General features: G+C 50.2%; 1 protein-coding gene across 9 annotated transcripts in view; it reads left to right on the top strand.

Moving 5' to 3' along the window:
• Positions 1-15782, top strand: part of LOC142939544 (histone-lysine N-methyltransferase 2C-like) — a 60358-nt gene that overhangs the window by 9174 nt on the left and 35402 nt on the right. For all 9 annotated transcript variants that reach the window (XM_076082735.1, XM_076082728.1, XM_076082731.1 and 6 more), the window contains exons 7-29: positions 257-450; positions 533-683; positions 1198-1369; positions 1684-1798; positions 1880-2043; positions 2709-8686; positions 8814-8954; positions 9257-10104; positions 10404-10505; positions 10605-10721; positions 10974-11090; positions 11208-11309; positions 11430-11534; positions 12462-12643; positions 12776-12940; positions 13068-13177; positions 13359-13421; positions 13567-13669; positions 13770-13861; positions 14041-14166; positions 14264-14365; positions 15280-15404; positions 15490-15688. In XM_076082735.1, the coding sequence (XP_075938850.1) occupies positions 257-450; positions 533-683; positions 1198-1369; positions 1684-1798; positions 1880-2043; positions 2709-8686; positions 8814-8954; positions 9257-10104; positions 10404-10505; positions 10605-10721; positions 10974-11090; positions 11208-11309; positions 11430-11534; positions 12462-12643; positions 12776-12940; positions 13068-13177; positions 13359-13421; positions 13567-13669; positions 13770-13861; positions 14041-14166; positions 14264-14365; positions 15280-15404; positions 15490-15688 (9573 nt within the window). The remainder of the gene's footprint in view (positions 1-256; positions 451-532; positions 684-1197; positions 1370-1683; positions 1799-1879; positions 2044-2708; positions 8687-8813; positions 8955-9256; positions 10105-10403; positions 10506-10604; positions 10722-10973; positions 11091-11207; positions 11310-11429; positions 11535-12461; positions 12644-12775; positions 12941-13067; positions 13178-13358; positions 13422-13566; positions 13670-13769; positions 13862-14040; positions 14167-14263; positions 14366-15279; positions 15405-15489; positions 15689-15782) is intronic.

The raw sequence follows: 15782 nt of genomic DNA on the forward strand, positions 1-15782 counted from the left end.
ATGTTCTCCTGCAGTCTGATCAGATCTATTGATCCTGGTGATGTTCTCCCGCAGTCTGATCAGATATATTGATCCCGGTGATGTTCTCCCTCAGTCTGATCAGATATTTGATTCTGGTGATGTTCTCATATAGTCTGATCAGATATTTGATTCTGGTGATGTTCTCCTACAGTCTGATCAGATCTATTGATTCTGGTAATGTTCTCCCGCAGTCTGATCAGATCTATTGATTACCGTGTCACTGTGTGTGTTTCAGAGTCTTCCTCAGAGTTTGTGGAGCAGCTGGGACCCGTTGGCCTCCCACATGACATCAACGTCCAATCACTGTTCGACCCCACAGGTCAGTGCTGTGCTCACCTGCAGTGTGCCGCCTGGTCAGAGGGGGTGTGTCGAGGCGAGGGCCAATCGCTGCTCTACGTGGACAAAGCCATCGACTCGGGGAGCACACAGGTGGGTTTGTGTTACCTGACCAATAACCACACGCACTGTATACAGACTCGCTAAGCTCCGCCCCCCTCTCACCTGTCTCCAGGTGTGTATGTTCTGCCGTCGGCTCGGAGCGTCACTGCGTTGCCAGGAGACAAGCTGTGGGCGGAGCTTCCACTTCCCCTGTGCTGCTGCTGCTGGAGTTCATCACGACTGGACCCACAGACACACACTGTGTAAAAGACACACACACTCAGGTACACACGCACACACACTGTGTACAAGACTCACACACTCAGGTACACGGACACACAATCAGGTACACGCACACACACTCAGGCACACACGCCACACACTGTGTACAAGTCATACACTCGGGTACACACACACTGTGTACAAGACACACACACTTGGGTACACACACACACTGTGTACAAGACACACACACTCAGGTACACACAGACACTGTACAAGACACACACACACTCAGGTACACACACATTGTGTACAAGACACACACTCAGGTACACACACACACACACACACTGTACAAGAAACACAGACACTGTTTACAATACACACACTCAGGTACACGCACTGTACAAGACACACACACTCAAGTACACACACACACTGTGTACAAGACACAGACACACTCAGGTACACACACACTTCTTCTTCTGTGGTACAGATATTTAGGTATTATATTGTTATTCAGACAAACAGGACTTTATTCATGTTTTGTGTATTTATTCCTCGATGTGTGTCCAGTGACATCACAGTGTGTGTTGTGTTCGAGTGGTGATGACATCAGCGGTCTGTTGATGTGTTGTTGCTGTGGGAACTGTTACCATGGCAGCTGCCTGGACCCTCCTCTGGCCCCTTCCCCCCTATGCCGGGCCGGCTGGCAGTGTCCTCAGTGTCGAGTGTGTCAGAGCTGCAGGTAACACACACACACACACACACACACTGACACACATACACACTGACACGCATACACTTGTAGATTTGTCCACACAGTCTGAGAGAGTAAAGGCAGCTGAAGAACCAGATTTTATTGTTTACAATAATTGTTGTTGTTTCTACAAACAGAGTAGCAGGATTAAAAGTTGCTTGACCTCGCGTTACCTTTCATTTTTCTGTTCATCAAAGTTGTGTGAATCCCGTCAGACAGACTGGTACTGCTTGTGTGAAGAATGAAGGTGACGAGTGTTTAGTCTGAAGTGCACTAACCCCAAAACTGTGTGTGTGTGTTAGGGTGCGAGGGGATGACAGTGTGTTGCTGGTGTGTGAGCGCTGTGATAAAGTCTACCACACACACTGTCTCACACCTCCTCTGGATCTCACTCAGAGCCCTGGCTGGAGATGCAAGGTGAGATAAACACATCCTCAAATACAAACTTTGACCTTAAGACATACCTGTTATATATATTTAAACCTCTCTCTCCTCCAGAACTGCAGAATCTGCCGTCTCTGTGGTGTGAGGTCATCAGGCCAGTGGGCCAATCACCCGTTTCTGTGTGAGTCATGTGACCTGGCCCTGCCCTGCCCGTTCTGTGACCACGCCCCCGACCTCTGCACACCACAGGACTATGTGACCTGTTCCTGCTGCTACAGGTATGAACTCAACACAAAGTTAAACTTCCTGTTTACTGTCAGCAGCCTAAAAAACACATCTAGTTTATTCAAATCATTTATCAGTAATGATTACGAGATGCTTTTGACGAACACCGGACTCTACACGCGTGCCGATCCGGTAGCCGACGCTTGCCGATCCAGTAGCCGACGCGTGCGGATCCAGTAGCCGACCCGTGCGGATCCAGTAGCCGACGCGTGCGGATCCAGTAGCCGACGCGTGCGGATCCAGTAGCCGACATGTTCCGACGCGTGCGGATCCAGTAGCCGATCCAGTAGCCGACTCGTGCCGATCCAGTAGCCGACTCGTGCCAATCCGGTAGCCGATGTGTTCCAACACGTGCCGACCCGGTAGCCGATGTGTTCCGACTCGTGCCGATCCGGTAGCCGGCGTGTTCCGATCCGGTAGCCGGCGCATTACGATCCGGTAGCCGGCGCGTTCCGATCCGGTAGCCGACATGTGACTACATCAATCTTTTCAATTGATGCATGTTTCTGTTTCAATCTGTTGTCCTTGGAGTTGCTTAATACCCTCAAAAAGCCATAAAGTCTTCTGCAGTGCACAGCGAAAGTCATGTGGAACTTTCTTTGAGAATGATTTAAGATTCAGCAAACATACACATTTAAATCTTTGTGTTGGGTTACAGGTGTGTCCATACAGAGTGTATCGTCCAGGCTGGGGAGGGCAGGGCGCAGTCTGAAGATTACATCTGCACCGCCTGCAGGCCTCAAGAAGAAGCACCAAACCCACACCCTCTAGTCCCATTCAGTCCTACTCTGGCCCCGCCCCTCAGTCCCACAGAGGCATTACCTATTAATATTAACCAGCCACCAATTCCAACTCACACAGAAGCTCTGCCCATCAGTCTTACCGCTCATAACCCAGTCCAGCTCATGAGCTTAGACCCACCACAGAGTCCTACCAAAATCCTTTGTACACCATCGCAGCAAAGTCTTACACCATCCCACCCTGAACCCACAGAGCTCCAACATAGTCTTACACCATCCCGCCCTGAACCCACAGAGCTCCAACAGAGTCCTGCACCATCCCACCCTAAACCCACAGAGCTCCAACAGAGTCCTGCACCATCTCCCTCTGAACCCACTGAGCTCCAAGAGAGTTCTGCACCATCCCCCTCTGAACACACAGAGCTCAAACAGAGTCCTGCACCATCTCCCTCTGAACACACAGAGCTCCAACAGAGTCCTGCACCATCCCACCCTGAACCCACAGAGCTCCAACAGAGTCTTACACCATCCCACCCTGAACCCACAGAGCTCCAACATAGTCTTACACCATCCCGCCCTGAACCCACAGAGCTCCAACAGAGTCCTGCACCATCCCACCCTAAACCCACAGAGCTCCAACAGAGTCCTGCACCATCTCCCTCTGAACCCACTGAGCTCCAAGAGAGTTCTGCACCATCCCCCTCTGAACACACAGAGCTCCAACAGAGTCCTGCACCATCTCCCTCTGAACCCACTGAGCTCCAAGAGAGTTCTCCACCATCCCCCTCTGAACACACAGAGCTCCAACAGAGTCCTGCACCATCTCCCTCTGAACACACAGAGCTCCAACAGAGTCCTGCACCATCCCACCCTGAACCCACAGAGCTCCAACAGAGTCCTGCACCATCCCACCCTGAACCCACAGAGCTCCACCAGAGTCTGGCACCATCTCCCTCTGGACTCACAGAGCTCCACCAGAGTCTCGCACCATCTCCCTCTGGACTCACAGAGCTCCACCAGAGTCTGGCACCATCTCCCTCTGGACTCACAGAGCTCCACCAGAGTCTGGCACCGTCTCCCTCTGAACACACAGAGCTCCAACAGAGTCCTGCACCATCTCCCTCTGAACACACAGAGCTCCAACAGAGTCCTGCACCATCCCACCCTGAACCCACAGAGCTCCACCAGAGTCTGGCACCATCTCCCTCTGGACTCACAGAGCTCCACCAGAGTCTGGCACCATCTCCCTCTGGACTCACAGAGCTCCACCAGAGTCTGGCACCGTCTCCCTCTGGACTCACAGAGCTCCACCAGAGTCTGGCACCGTCTCCCTCTGGACTCACAGAGCTCCACCAGAGTCCGGCACCGTCACCCTCTGGACTCACAGAGCTCCACCAGAGTCCGGCACCGTCACCCTCTGGACTCACAGAGCTCCACCAGAGTCCGGCACCGTCTCCCTCTGGACTCACAGAGCTCCACCAGAGTCCGGCACCGTCTCCCCCTGGACTCACAGAGCTCCACCAGAGTCCGGCACCGTCTCCCCCTGGACTCACAGAGCTCCACCAGAGTCCGGCACCGTCTCCCCCTGGACTCACAGAGCTCCACCAGAGTCCGGCACCGTCTCCCCCTGGACTCACAGAGCTCCACCAGAGTCCGGCACCGTCTCCCCCTGGACTCACAGAGCTCCACCAGAGTCCGGCACCGTCTCCCCCTGGACTCACAGAGCTCCACCAGAGTCCGGCACCGTCTCCCCCTGGACTCACAGAGCTCCACCAGAGTCCGGCACCGTCTCCCCCTGGACTCACAGAGCTCCACCAGAGTCCGGCACCGTCTCCCCCTGGACTCACAGAGCTCCACCAGAGTCCGGCACCGTCTCCCCCTGGACTCACAGAGCTCCACCAGAGTCCGGCACCGTCTCCCCCTGGACTCACAGAGCTCCACCAGAGTCCGGCACCGTCTCCCCCTGGACTCACAGAGCTCCACCAGAGTCCGGCACCGTCTCCCCCTGGACTCACAGAGCTCCACCAGAGTCCGGCACCGTCTCCCCCTGGACTCACAGAGCTCCACCAGAGTCCGGCACCGTCTCCCCCTGGACTCACAGAGCTCCACCAGAGTCCGGCACCGTCTCCCCCTGGACTCACAGAGCTCCACCAGAGTCCGGCACCGTCTCCCCCTGGACTCACAGAGCTCCACCAGAGTCCGGCACCGTCTCCCCCTGGACTCACAGAGCTCCACCAGAGTCCGGCACCGTCTCCCCCTGGACTCACAGAGCTCCACCAGAGTCCGGCACCGTCTCCCCCTGGACTCACAGAGCTCCACCAGAGTCCGGCACCGTCTCCCCCTGGACTCACAGAGCTCCACCAGAGTCCGGCACCGTCTCCCCCTGGACTCACAGAGCTCCACCAGAGTCCGGCACCGTCTCCCCCTGGACTCACAGAGCGCCACCAGAGTCGGGCACCGCCTCCCCCTGGACTCACAGAGCTCCACCAGAGTCTGGCACCGCCTCCCCCTGGACTCACAGAGCTCCACCAGAGTCTGGCACCGCCTCCCCCTGGACCCACAGAGCTCCACCAGAGCTCTGCACCGTCTCCCCCTGGACCCACAGAGCTCCACCAGAGCTCTGCACCGTCTCCCCCTGGACCCACAGAGCTCCACCAGAGCTCTGCACCGTCTCCCTCTGGACCCACAGAGCTCCACCAGAGCCCTGCACCGTCTCCCTCTGGACCCACAGAGCTCCACCAGAGCCCTACACCGTCTCCCTCTGGACCCACAGAGCTCCACCAGAGCCCTGCACCGTCTCCCTCTGGACCCACAGAGCTCCACCAGAGCCCTGCACCGTCTCCCTCTGGACCCACAGAGCTCCACCAGAGTCCTGCACCGTCTCCCTCTGGACCCACAGATCTCCAACAAATTAGTCCTCACTCTAATCGACAAAAGCTTCAGCAAAGTCTACTGCCCTCTCACCCTGATCTTGCAGAGCTCCAGGAAAGTCCTTCACAATCTCACCTTGATCATGTAAAAATCCAGAGAGGTCTTCCATCTCCTCACCTTCATCCTACAGAGGTCCTGGAACACCACAACCTGTCTCAAGTTAATCCAGCAGAGCTTCAACAAAGCCCTGCCCTTGTGACTTGCTTGCAGGCTCAGCATAGTCCTTGTCAGCTAAGTGACACATTTTTTAGACCTACCCAGAATTCTACAGAGGATCAGCTTTTGGCCACAGACTCTCAGTGTCCAATGCAAGGTAGTCCTATATCTTGTAGCCTTGCACATTCTCCGCACAGCCCTCCGTGTCAGGCAGGGCTTAGTCCTACCCTTGTTCAGCCATGGCCTGGAGAACCTGAGCGAAGCCCTCCACCACACAGTCCTGCGCAGGGTGGCACTACACAGACACAGTGCAATAGACCATGTAGTCCTACTGACATCATCACTACACAGTCTCAGCACAGTCCCCCACAAAGACTGCATAGTCCTCCACAGGTTGACACATCACCTCCACAGAGTCCCACACACGATGCTAGATGTACACTGGACAGGGAGAGCCCTGGATCAACCAGCCCTGCTGGGCTGCAGCGTGGGCCTGCATGGGACTTTTGTACACTGGACCAGGACCTCTTACCAGTCTGCTGTAGGTCTACTCAGACAGTAAGAAGACACGCCTCAATGAGGCCCATTTTAGCTCCATGTAGCCCATCACCATCCCCACTCAGAGCCACACAGTGTAGTCTGTCAATGCCTGCTAGCCCAGTACAGGCCAACTCTACGAAGCCTTTCAAGCCTTTACATCGTAGCCTTCTTCCTGTTGAGCTTGCTACACAGTCAAAAATCACAAAGGAATGCACCAAAACCAGTACCACAGAGCTGAAGTCCTTGGAGCATAGTCCAATTCAGCTGAGTCCTAACCTTGATTGCCAAACACTGGAAAGTAGCCCCACCTCTGACCTATCCATAATGTCTCCTTTTGTTCACTGCACGGATGGCAAACTCACAAACCAGAGTAGCATGCTTAGCTCTGCCCATTCTAGCCCCCATCTCGGTTCTGCTATGCCCACACCAGAAAGCCTGGGTCACATTAGCACTTCAATGGAACACAGTAGCCTAACTTTGCCACCTTGTGCTCATGACAGCCCATCACGCTATACAGAAGCTGTTGAAGGTAAAGCCAGTCCCATACTGTTCCAAAATAGCTCAGCTAGTGCTAGCCCCAAACATGCCAGTCAAACGCCTACAAGCCCCATCAGTTCTAATCAGGCCTGTGCTAGCCCCATGTCAGTGGAGACTACAGAGACTAGCCCCTCAACACAACCAGCTATCCCTGGAACGCTAACAGACAGCTACTCTGCACAAACAATCGCCCCCTTGGCACCACCTGTTAGGTCCTCAACACAACCAGCTAGCCCCTCAGCAGTACTGGCTACATCCATCCACCCCATCTCATGTCAGGGTACGGAGATAGTAGATGTTGACCAGAACAAGCATTTTATTCAGTCAGAAACTAGTCACGGCCATCCTAACTTTTCTCTGGACAGTAGAGTTCATACTAGCCCTACTCATGCTTGCCCAGTCAGTACAGAAGCTAACAGTGCGTACAGTCTAATGGACTCCACACATGTTCAAGAGAGAACTGGTCCCTTTGTTTGTAGCTCTTCAGAGCTCGCACAGACTCAGACAAGCCAAAGTTCCAAACATCCTGGTCAGTCAAATCCCTCACATGTCCAAACTACCTGCAGTCCTTCTCCTTCTTCTCGGAGTCCTTCTCCAGTACAGACAAGCCTCCTGCATACTAGCTTTAGTCCTCCACACTGTAGGCCAACAGATTTTAGCCCAGCTGGTAGTTCTGTGAGCCACAGTTCTAGCATTACTGATGTTAATGTCAGCCACAGTCCCCTGAGGTTTAGTCCTGCTGGTCAAGCTGGTCCTGTTCACATACAAAGCACCTGTAGTAGTGCCCACTCTGGCCCAGTCCAAAGTTGGACTCCCTCATTAGCTAGCACGACATCCAGCAGCCCTGCACATGCTACTGTATCGTGTGTTAGCCCACCTCACAGTCCAGCTCAGGCAAGGTATCGTAGCCCCCATTACAGCCAAGCTCCCGACACTGGAACCAGTTCTGGCCTGACTGTGGCACAGCTGAGCCCCTCTTTGACGAGTTCAGGTCTTGATGTGGACATGGTGGCCAGTTGTTTAAAACAAAGCTCTGTTGTTCCCAGAGTGGTTCAGCTTGATTCTGGTCTTGTTGAACCTACAGACAGTATTATTCAGATGAGCCATACACCTGCCAGTTCCCTACCTGATGACTCATCTGCTGTTAGTCCCAACCAGGCTAGTCTGAGCCGGGTAAGCCAGTCCCCGGCTAGTCCTCTCCCTACCCCCTACAGGTCTGCAGTTAAAAGCCAACAAAACACTGCTGAAGGAAGCCCCTTGTTTCGAAGACCAGCGTCCCCTGTTGATGCTACTTCCGCTCTGGCTACTCCGAGCCATGCGAGCCCTGTCCATACGAGTCCCACTCAGGATTACACTGCGATGCCTAGCACTAGCCCCATTCGTGAAACACCCTCACAAGTTAGCCCTCCTCAGACACTCTCTCCTTGTGCTCCACTAGCTAGCTCTGTGCACAGTAATCCAGTTTCTAGTCTGGTTTGTGGCCCTAGTCCTACCAGCCCTGTGCAGCCAGAGGCTAGTCCCAGTCCTGGACCAGGTAGCCCTCTGCGGTGTGAGGCTAGCCCTGGTCCCCATTCAGTTAGTCCTGTTCTTGCTACCCATGGGCAGTCTGAAACTAGCCTTAGTCCTGGTCTTACTAGGCCTGTGCTGCCTGATGCTGGTCCTGGTTTTGGAGGCCCCTCTGTTTCCAGCCCCCAGCAACACACCACAGAGAGGGAGTCTTCAGTCCCTGTGGGTGAGTATCAGGGAGACATTTAAACAAAGAGAAGTGTGCTTTAGAAATAAAACTATTAGTGCAGACTTCAGATGTTTTTAGAACTTATTTGTTTTTTCTACTTTATAACTTTGTCCTCTTCCTCTAGATGTCGGCGAGGTGGAGGAGCAGGAGAAGAACACTGAAGAAGAGAAGCCTGACCAGACAACAAAGGAGAGTCCAGAGGATGGAGGAGAACTAGACTACGAGGAGGAGGATCAGCATAGCAGCTCAGACTGTCCCCCTTCAGGTAGGGTTTGGATCGATCAACACTCAAAATAACGTCGTTCAAGTTAGGCATCAGTACATCATTGTTTCTACACACATTTACATAATATGTAACTTTAAAATGATCAGAACTCACCGTCATAAAGGAGGTTTATTATACAGACGGCTACAATTATGTTTTCCTCCATTTATGATTCAACAATGTCAGGACGCTGCTGTTTTGTACATCAACATATAATAATAATAATATATATACACGTATTTGCTGTGAACTCTCCACCACAATGTTCAGTCGAGCTGAACTGTTCCTCCGTCTCTCTGCAGGAGTCCAGCTGGGATCGGTCCTGAATGAAGACTTCATCCCTCCTCTCTCCACACCACACTCTGCCTTACCCCTCTCCTCCCCTCCTAGAGCTGGCTCTCTGGAGGTCCCCCCCCACAGATCGGCCTTACTCCCCTCCTGCCCCCCTCATGCCCTGACTCCTCCCTCCCTTCCTCTGGAGGAGGAGTCTACCTATCAGAGTGCAGCCCTGGTGGAGGAGGCGGGGCTAGAGGACAACTCTCTTTTCTGTCATGTGACATCAGCAGATGATGACAGCCAATCACAGAGTCCGTTTGAACCTGCCAAAGATGAGCACCAATCACATGCTGAGCCTTCAGGAAGGGAGGAGGAGGAGGAGCCAATAGCTACAGACGTTGCCACTTCAGAGGAGGTTGCTGGGCAACAGCCAATGAGGGAGAAGCAGGATGCAGAAGAGAAGGAACAAGGAAAGAATGCGACTGGTAGGATGGAGAGAGAGAGCGCCGAGCAGGAGGACCAATCGGATGAGGAGGAGGAGGAGGAGGAGGAGTCTGTGAGCCCTGTGCTGGAACTGGACTTAGACATTGAGGTGATGGCCCTGATGACCTCCTCGTCTCCTCCTCCCTCCCTCCTACATCTCTCCTCCTTTAGCCCTCCTCCCTTTTCCCGTTCTCGGACTCTCAGACCTCCTCCCTGCTCCTCCCGACCTTCAGACGACCTCTCCATCCGTCTGAGACAGTCTCCCTTCTCCACCGAGGCCTCCCCCGAGACCTCTCCCGCCAGATCTCCTGTAACTCCGCCTCCTCTCTCCCCCCCCTCCACTCCTCTCCGGTACCCCCCCCCTGCCAGGGAGCCTTCACCTGTTTCAAAGGTAAATGTGACAAAAGAACACTAACTAGGTGGTGAAAGTACACAGATTTCACAGTTCAGAGCGTTATATACTATTCTCCAGTATTTACTCCACTATAATATATATATATATATATTTATTATAGTTCTGATGACGTCGTTAACATTAAATGTTTGAAGTGTCTCCACAGATCCTCTCAGATCTTCTCCTTGTTTTGGTCTCCTATTAACTTCTCCTCCTTGTAATCTCATAGTAACATCTCCTCTGTCTCCTTGTCTCCTCCCTTTGACTGACTCCTCCTCCCTCTCTTGTCTCCTCAGGCTCCTCCCATCACTGTGCTCCCCCTCACTCCTAAGATAGGAATGGGTAAACCAGCGATCTCTAAGAGGAAGTTCTCTCCGGGCAGAGCCAGAGTCAGACAGGTCTGTGACAGTTGATTTGTTGTTATTAATAGTTATTTTGTTTCTGTTGACTTTATGTTAATGTACTATGTGACCCCCCCCCACCCCCCACCCCCACAGGGTTCATGGTGGAGGAGTCGTCGGGCGGTCAGCCCCCCCTCGTCCTCCCAGGATTCCATAGGAGAGGACAGCTTTACGCCCCGGCCACCAGACCCCCCCCTCTGGAGCATGAAAGTGGTAAAGACTCTGATCTCTGTGGTTATTTCTATAAAGATTATACTGTTCATATTAATATAATTATTAATATGAACAGTAAATATTAATAATAACGGGACCTCAGAGTACTATTGATCACAGTGATCAGTTATTACATACACACTAAAGAATAATAACTTTATTGATTTTTAGCAATACGTTTCATCCTCCCTTTACCCCTCCTACTCATCTTCCTCAATTTCCTTCCTCATTTGCCCCCCCCCCCCCCCTCAGGGTCGTGGTTCAGGGTTTCCAGGGAGGAGGAGATCCAGAGGAGGTCTAGGAGGAGGAAGAGGAGGAAGAGGAAGGAGTCGACTGAAGACTCAGGACTGTCTGACTGTGTCACCGGGAGTAAGAACACACATATACACATATATACACATACACACACACATACATATACACACACACACACACACAGATGAAGGATATTGATTGTGTGTGTGTGTGTGTGTGTGTGTGTCTCAGTGTGTGTACGTGGAGCCGTTCCAGCCAAAGGAGGAAGAGGAGAACTCGATGCACAACACTGTGGTGATGTTCTCCACCTCGGACCATTTCACCCTCAGACAGGTCTGTCTCCCTTTGAAAAACACTTAATTCTACAGTCAATGCCACAGTTTCAGCATTAACATGTGTTTCCTCTCATCATCATGTGACATCTGTGTAACACTTTGTTGTGTGCGTGTATAGGACATGTGTGTGGTGTGTGGGAGCTTCGGTCAGGGAGCTGAAGGAAGACTGTTGGCCTGTTCTCAGTGTGGACAGTGTTACCATCCGTACTGTGTGAACGTCAAGGTCAGTACACACTCACTCACACACACACACTCACTCACTCACTCACTCACTCACAGTCTGTTTATTAAACATGAGTTTTCTTAATGGACCGTTGAACACAGAGACATGATATATAGATATAGATATACATATTCACATTTTTATGTTTGTTAAATTCTCAGTAGTGATACTAAATGATGGTTATTATACATATTACAAACAAAACACTTTAAAAACTCTAAAACAATCATTTAAATTAATCATTTATTTTCTTGGTATTTAGGTGAGACACATATGCAACGCTGATTACCGTAATATGTGTGGTATTTGTTATAAATGTACGTTGGTACATAGAGGGTGATAAGAAGCTGTACATGGAGGGACTTAGGACCCAGGGGAATGTAGGTGAAGCATGAACCTGTAGTCTGTACCGTGGCAGTAACCTGCATGAGGAAGTTATGCTAATAAAGAGTTGAGTTAAGAGCAGTTTGTTCTCTCGTGCTTATGTGTTCATTTAAAAACACCACAATATGTATTTTAATATTGTCACGTTTGATCCTGTAACGAGACGATCGTGCGTGTGGGACAGGAGGGACCGACGGAGTGAAGGAGGGGTTCCGGAGCGGGCGTGTCACCCAGGGGGGGGGGGGGGGGGGGAGAGACACCACACAAACAGCTGTTCACCACTCGCTGCCCGTTGTTGTGTTAAAAATGTCCGCTTATTAATAATAAAAAAAAAAACTGCGTTAACGCGCGATAAAATAATTGTCGGCGTTAATTCATGAATGCGTTAACGCGATAATAACGCGTTTACTTGCCCAGCACTAATCTATATAGATATATCCTGTAATGTGATCTTCCTATCTGTAGATCACTATGATCTTTGTATTATCTCTGTTGTGTCTGTAGATCAACATGTCATGATGTCCTATCTATATCTATCTATAGATCACGCGGGTGGTGCTGACCAAAGGGTGGCGCTGTCTGGAGTGTACAGTGTGTGAGACGTGTGGAGAGGCCAGTGACCCCGGGAGACTGTTGCTATGTGACGACTGTGACATCAGCTACCACACCTACTGCCTGGACCCGCCCCTTCAGACGGTCCCTAAGGGGGCCTGGAAGTGCAAGTGGTGGGTCACTGTGTGTGTGTGTGTGTGTGTGTGTGTGTGTGTGTGTGTGTGTGTGTGTGTGTGTGTGTGTGTGTGTGTGCTCTCTGACATTGTGTGTGCGTGTGTCCTCTCTGACATTGTGTGTGTCCTCAGGTGTGTGTGGTGTGTAAGGTGTGGCTCCGCCTCCCCCGGGCTGCACTGTGATTGGCAGAATAACTACAGTCGCTGTGGACCGTGTGCCAGTCTGAACCGCTGTCCTCTCTGTCAGAGACATTACACACAAGACGAGCTGATACTGCAGTGTCAGCAGTGTGACAGGTAACACACACACACTGAGACTCTCAGACACTAACACACACACACTCTAACACAGCAGAATGGAGTTGAAACAAAGCATCTGAATGTGTTTGATATTTAAACGGTAAATAACTGTGTGTGTGTACAGGTGGGTCCACGCTGTGTGTCAGGGCTTGAACACTGAAGATGAGGTGGAGGCTTTTGCTGACGAAGGCTTCGACTGCCAGCTGTGCCAAACACACAGCCGCAGCTGCCACGGTACAAACGCACCCAGTAGCTAACAGCTAACAGCTAACAAACACCGTCATACTGATATGAAGTCAGCATGACGGCACCGAGCTTTACCCGTTAAATTTACTGCTCTTAGTTTTGTTCTAAAAGTTGGACCAGACGGTAACACTGGTGTGTGTGTGTGTGTGTGTGTGTCTGTGTGTCTCAGGGAGCTCAGACCGGTTGGAGACCCCTTTCATGGCTCAGATCATCTCCAGGATCAGAGAACCAGGTCAGTGTGACTCTCTAACATGAACTGAAACAAACATTTATAAGTACATAAATAATATTAATGTGTGTTTTACAATTAGAATAGAGAGTGCATTCATTCCTTCATTAATATGATTATGAAACAATAATAATGTGTTTGTGTGCAGAAGTGAAGACGTACACTCAGGACGGAGTCTGTCTGACAGAGTCGGGTCTCTCTCACCTGCAGTCTCTGGTGGAGCCTCTGACGTCACCGCGCAGCTACCGCAGGTGAGCTAGCATGAACATAGCATAATGTAGCATAACGCTACAGAGAGGAGCTGTGACGGGTCTTCAGACTGATCAGCTGTTTCCTGTCTACTTCCTGCAGGTGTAAACCTAAACTGAAGCTGAGGATCATCAATCAGAACAGTGTGTCTGTGATGCAAACTACACCTGAGCCTTTTAAGGACCCTAGCAGAGGTTAGAGGACACACACACACACTCTCTCTCTCACTCTCACTCACTCACTCACTCTTTCTCTCTCACTCACTCACTCACTCTTTCTCTCACTCACTCACTCACTCACTTACTCTTTCTCTCACACACACACACACACTCACTCTCACTCTCACTGATATAAACCTTATCTATGTCTTCAGGTGACTTTGAATGTGAGATGAAATCTGACTCCAGTCCTGAGAGAGACCACGCCCACGATGATGTCACAAAGGAGTCTGAGGTTACCGAATGCAACAAGAAGAGGAAGAGGAAACCCTACAGACCAGGTGAGGAGTTAGGAAGGGAGCCTAATCACCATGGAAAAGTCAGGCTGTAGAGTTCTGTCACATGATCCACCTGTCTCCCTCCCCACCTGTGTCTCAGGTATCGGTGGGTTCATGGTGCGTCAGCGTGGAGGGAAAGTCGGTCCGAGCAGAATCAAACTGAGCAGAAATGATTCGACAGAGAGGATTCTGGGAGATGAAGGTGAAGTACTGACCCTCCCTCACGGTTACATTTAGTAGTTTAACTAACTACTACTAACTAAGTTACTACTACTAACTAAGTTACTACTACAACTAACTAACTAATTAAGTTACCACTACCAACTAAGTTACTACTAACTACTACTAACTAAGTTACTACTAACTAAGTTACTACTGCAACTAACTATAACTAATTAAGTTACTACTACCAACTAAGTTACTACTAACTACTACTAACTAAGTTACTACTAACTAAGTTACTACTGCAACTAACTATAACTAATTAAGTTACTACTACCAACTAAGTTACTACTACTAACTAAGTTACTACTAAGTTACTACTAACTTAACTACTACTAACTAAGTTACTACAACTACTAACTAAGTTACTGCTAACTAACTAAGTTACTACTACAACTAACTATAACTAATTAAGTTACTACTACCAACTAAGTTATTACTAACTAAGTTACTACAACTACTAACTAGTTACTACTAACTAAGTTATTACTAACTACTACCAACTAAGTTACTACTAACTAACTACTACTAACTAAGTTACTACTAACTAACTACTACTAACTAAGTTACTACTACAACTAACTATAACTAATTAAGTTACTACTACCAACTAAATTACTACTAACTCAATTACTACTAACTAACTAAGTTACTACTACCAACTAAGTTACTACTAACTAAGTTACTACTACTAACTAACTACTACTAACCCTTTACTGACTTCAGAGCGTTTACATTATTTTTGGGATGTTGATGAAATATAAACATTGTGGATCCTTTAGACCAGCTGATCAAACATCATTATGGATCAATGATCAATAATTAGTCATCATTGATCTAAAGGTTTGATCTGCACCGTGAGGTTTATAGTTATCATGGTCTGTCACACATCAGGCCTTCCAGATGCAGATGTTTCCATGGAGACGGTGTTACCTGCTGAGCAGACGATGGAGAAAGTGAAGAAGAGGTACAGAAAGAAGAAGACCAAGCTAGAGGAAGAGTTCCCTTGTTATCTCCAGGTAACACACATACATTAACACACACGCACATGCTCGCTCGCTCAGTCAAATGCAGTGATCTGATTGGCTGTTGCTCTCTATCCAGGAGGCGTTCTTTGGTCGCGTCCTTCTGGATGTGAGCCGCCTGGCAGACAGGAAGCAGGGGGCGGAGACGCCAGGTGCCAGCCAATCAGAAGCAGCGACCGGTGCCGTGAAAAGCCCCGCCCCTGTATTACATGGCCCCTCCCCCTCGGGCCTTCCGCTTGGCACCGTGGCAACCAACGCCATCAAGAAGCAGCAACTGCGTGAGTTATTTATTATTATTATTATTATTTATTGAATCATATCTTCATCTTTCATCTGTGTTTGATTTACATTGTGAATCGTGTGTGTGTGTGT

The sequence above is a fragment of the Anarhichas minor genome, unplaced genomic scaffold (assembly GCF_050575085.1).
Source record: "Anarhichas minor isolate MPS153535 unplaced genomic scaffold, ASM5057508v1 ptg000101l, whole genome shotgun sequence".
Taxonomy (NCBI): domain Eukaryota; kingdom Metazoa; phylum Chordata; class Actinopteri; order Perciformes; family Anarhichadidae; genus Anarhichas; species Anarhichas minor.